This window comes from Nicotiana sylvestris, chromosome 7, assembly GCF_000393655.2.
Source record: "Nicotiana sylvestris chromosome 7, ASM39365v2, whole genome shotgun sequence".
Taxonomy (NCBI): Eukaryota; Viridiplantae; Streptophyta; class Magnoliopsida; order Solanales; family Solanaceae; genus Nicotiana; species Nicotiana sylvestris.
Window position 1 is genome coordinate 60,795,186 of NC_091063.1, and position 4,835 is coordinate 60,800,020.

The window sequence follows — 4,835 nt, forward strand, 5'->3', positions numbered from 1 at the left end:
AAAATGTATTAGTAAAGTGAACTCATTCAAAATTTCACTTCCCTTCATTTATTTTCCCACCATTTTTCATTCACTCTTCTTTTTTTATTAATAACAAAATCCAACAATCCCCCACATGAATGGGGAATGGCTATAAACTTAAAGGAATGCACGAACGTGTGTGTGTTTCACATGCAAGAATTAATTGCATCTGGATAAGTAGGTTTCCCTTTTGAACTTTCTGTAGTGAACTTATATCGGATATACTCGATCAATCAGTAGATTTGATATCTTTGAACCGTCGAGCTTTGTTGTATACCTAGACAACATAAGTCACACAATCAATCCTTAACCATCTATGATTCTAATGGTTGTGTTCGTTTTAGCCATGAACACCGCCCGGTTTCATGAGTGCTTAGAGAATGGGCCTTTATTTTCATTCTCCTTGAAGCGGCTTACACTTCACACTCACATAGGTGATTCCTAAACGTGTAATCCTAAAGACACACTATCTGGTCATATCCTGCCAGACTTAGCAAATCATTAAAAAGCTTTAAGCTTTATTGACTCATCAAAAAGCCTTAATGCTTCACCTCATTTTTGAACATTGTCTTCATCACGAGAATGGGTTGAGTTAGTTGACAATGTTTAGCCGTCATTCATAACTTTTTTGATCTCTTTGAACCTAGCTCTTGGGATCTCCAGTCTGCTAGGTAGAGTTACTGCTATGATGACTTGTCCTAGGCCTTTAACCCCATTCTCTTTGATGATCTTTCAACTGCCTCTCTAGATAAGTCTTTTGTAAGTGGATCCGCCATGTTATCTCTTGACTTTACGTACTCAATTGTGATAACATCACAAGAGAGTAGTTGTCTAATGGTATTGTGTCTCCGTCTAATATGACGAGATTTTCTGTTATACATAACGCTCCCTGCCCTACCTATTGCCGCTTGACTATCACAATGTATACAAATAGGTGCCAAAGGTTTGAGCCAAAATGAAATATCCTCCAAGAAATTCCTGAGTCATTCAGCTTCTTCACCGGCCTTATCTAAAGCTATGAATTCAGATTCCATTGTAGAACGGGCGATGCGCGTTTGTTTGGATGATTTCCAAGATACTGATCCACCCCCAATTGTGAAAATATATCCACTTGTGGATTTAACTTCAGATGATCCAGTAATCCAATTTGCATCACTATATCCCTCGATTATGGAAGGATATTTGTTATAATGCAAAGCATAATTTTGGGTATGTTCCAGATATCCCAAAAACTTGTTTCATTGTCATCCAATGTATTTGATTGGGATTACTTGTAAACCAACTCAGTTTGCTAATAGCAAATGCTATATCTGGTCGTGTACAATTCATGATATACATCAAACTTTCCAATACTTTTGTATAGTCCAGTTGTGAGTCACTTTCACCTTCATTCTTTTGAAGTACATAACTCACGTCAATTGGAGTCTTGGCTATTTTAAAATCCAAATACTTAAACTTGTCAAGTACCTTTTCAATATAGTAAGAATGTGATAATGCTAGACCTTGTGGAGTTTTGTGAATTCTATTTTCTAAGATCACATCAGCAACTCCTAAGTCTTTCATGTCGAATTTGCTAGCCAACATGCGTTTTGTAGCATTTATATCTGTCATACTTTTTCTCATTATCAACATGTCATCAACGTATAAACAAATAATGACTTCATGACCTGGAGTGTTTTTAATGTAAACACATTTGTCACACTCATTGATTTTAAATTAACTTGCCAACGTTGTTTGGTCAAATTTTGCATGCCATTATTTGGGTGTTTGTTTAAGTCCATAAAGCGATTTAACAAGTTTGCACACTTTCATTTCTTTACCAGGAACCACAAAACCTCAGATTGTTTTATGTAAATCTCTTCCTCCAATTCTCCATTTAAGAAAGTTGTTTTAACATCCATTTGATGGATTTCAAGACCATACACGGCTGCTAGTGCCACTAACACCCTAATAGATGTTATCCTTGTTACTGGTGAGTAAGTGTCAAAGTAATCAAGACCTTCCTTTTGTCTATAACCTTTGACAACAAGTTTTGTCTTATATTTGTCAATAGTATCATCAGCTTTAATTTTTCGTTTAAAGATCCATTTCGAACCTAAAGGACTATTTCCCGGAGGAAGATCAACCAATTTTCATATATAGTTATTCAAAACTGATTGAATATTACTATTAACTGCCTCTTTCCAAAATGCTGAATCAGAAGACGACATAGCTGCTTTAAAAGTTTAAAGCTCATTTTCAAGCAAGAATGTCACAAAATCTGGTCCAAAAGAAGTAGATGTTCTTTGACGTTTGCTACGCCTTGGATCTTTTATACTTGGAGTATATTCCTTTGGTTCTTCCCAAGGTCGTTTAGGTTTTTCACTTAACGACTCGCATTCAGTTTTATACGAATAGATGCTTTCAAAAAATTCAGTATTATCTGATTCCATTACCATATTAACATGAATCTTGGGATTATTAGATTTATGAACTAAAAATTGACATGCTTTACTGTTTGTAGCATATCTAATGAAAACGCAATCTACTATTTTTGGTCCAATTTTAACCCTTTTAGGTAAAGGAACTTGTACCTTTTCTAGACACCCCCACACTTTGAAATATTTCAAGTTGGGTTTTCTTCCTTTCCATTTTTCATATGGAATAGATTGCTTTTTTCTGTGGGGTACTCTGTTGCGTATTCGGTTAGCTGTAAGGATAACTTCCCCCCACAAACTCTGCGGTAATTCGAAACTTATTAATAAAGAATTTATCATTTCTTTTAATGTCCGATTTTTTCTTTCCGCAATTCTGTTGGATTGAGGTGTGTAATGTGCAGTAGTTTGATGGATAATTTCATATTCTGAACATATTTCTGCAAACAGAGATTCATATTCTCCACCTCTATCACTTCTAATCATTTTGATCTTTTTATTCAATTGATTTTCTACCTCATTCTTGTATTGCTTAAATGCTTCAATTGCCTCATCCTTACTATTAAGCAAATAAACATAACAATATCGAGTACAATCGTCAATAAAAGTAATAAAATACTTTTTCCCACCTTGAGATGGTGTCGACTTCATATCGCAAATGTCAGTATGAATTAAGTCTAAAGTATTTGAATTCCTTTCAACAGACTTATAAGGATGTTTTACAAACTTAGATTCAGCACATATTTGACATTTCGATTTATTACACTCGAATTTAGGCAATACTTCTAAATTAATTATCTTCTGCAAGGTTTTATAATTGACATGTCCTAAACGAATATGCCATAAATCATTTGACTCCAATAAATAAGAAGAAGCTGAAATTTTATTCATACTGTCAACAACCATTACATTGAGTTTGAAAAAGCCCTTCGTGAGGTAGCCTTTTCCAACATACATTTTATTCTTGCTTACAAAAACTTTATCAGAAACAAATACACATTTGAATCCATTCTTTACAAGTAAAGAAGTAGAAACTAATTTCTTCCTAATAGTAGGAACATGAAGAACGCTGTTGAGCGTTAACACCTTGCCGGAAGTCATCTTTAGGAATATCTTCCGATAACCTTCAATCTTGGTTGTTGCATTATTTCCTATGGAAATCTCTTCTTTGGGACCAACAATAGAGTAAGTCGCAAATGCTTCTTTGACAGCACAAACATGTCGAGTGGCTCTAGAGCCAATCCACCACTCCTTCAGATTTTCAACTAGGTTTCATTCTGAAAGCATTGCACAAAGATCATCAATGTCATCATTATTCTCCACTATGTTGGCTTGTCCCTTCTTCTTATCCTTTTTGGGGAGACGACAATCAGGGCTTTTATGACCAACTTTTTCACAATTGTAGCAATTGCCCTTGAATTATTTTTTGTTCTGCTCATTAGTCTGTCCAGAAGATCTCTTCCTCTTCTTACTTTTTGGAGCAGTCTCCTCAACGATATTAGCTCCCATGATCGTTGAATTTTCACGAGACTTCTTCTCGGCTGTTTTGTTGTCTTCCTCAATCTTTAGACATATCACAAGATCTTCCAACTTCATTTCTTTGCGCTTGTGCTTAAGATAGTTCTTGAAATCTCTCCACAAAGGAGGCAATTTTTCAATCATTGCAGCCACTTGAAATGCTTCATTCACGACCATACCTTCAGCAATAAGGTCATGAAAAATAAGTTGAAGCTCCTGAACTTGGGTTACCACAGTTTTGATGTCTATCATTTTATAGTCTAGAAACTTGGCAACTACGAACTTCTTCAAGCATGCATCTTCTGTCTTGTACTTCATCTCAAGTGCGTCCCATAATTCTTTCGAAGTATTCATCGCACTGTACACATTGTACAAGTCATCCTCTAAAGTGCTTAAGATATAACCTTTGCAAAGAAAATTTGCCTGCTTCCATGCCTTAACAATCATGAACTTTTCATTGTCCGGCATATCCGCAGTAGGCACTGGAGGCTCTTCACTAGTGAATTTCTGTATACCAAATGTGGTAAGCTAGAAGAACACCATTTGCTGTCATCCTTTGAAGTTGGCTCCAAAAAATTTCCCCGGTTTCTCGGCCGGAGGAACAACAGTGCGGCTTGACGAGGCTATCGTCGTTGCACCAACAGTCGCAGAAGGATTTCCGTTATCAATTGCCATTTCTCACGGAGTGTTGCTACCAAAAACGCCGATGAACAGCGAACCACTCGAAGGCTGTAAAACACACTGGAATTTTTGTGCAGAAGAAGAAGAAGATTATCAGAAACTTTCGTAAGTAAATATTCTGAGATTTGAAGGAATATTTATAGCCAATTTGGTATTGTTTCTGAAAAGGTTTGCAACCTTTCAGAACAGCCATAGCTGTTG

At 36.0% G+C, this 4,835-nt stretch overlaps 1 protein-coding gene across 1 annotated transcript; it reads right to left on the bottom strand.

The window, feature by feature from the left end:
* Positions 1 to 1,829: 1,829 nt before the first annotated feature.
* Positions 1,830 to 4,628, bottom strand: LOC138873210 (uncharacterized). Its single transcript, XM_070151652.1, has 5 exons — positions 4,596 to 4,628; positions 3,908 to 4,460; positions 3,408 to 3,700; positions 2,884 to 3,080; positions 1,830 to 2,124 (listed from the first exon to the last, which is right to left on the bottom strand). Exons 1-5 carry the CDS (start codon positions 4,626 to 4,628, stop codon positions 1,830 to 1,832), a joined length of 1,371 nt encoding a protein of 456 aa, XP_070007753.1.
* Between the last annotated feature and the right edge of the window lie 207 nt (positions 4,629 to 4,835).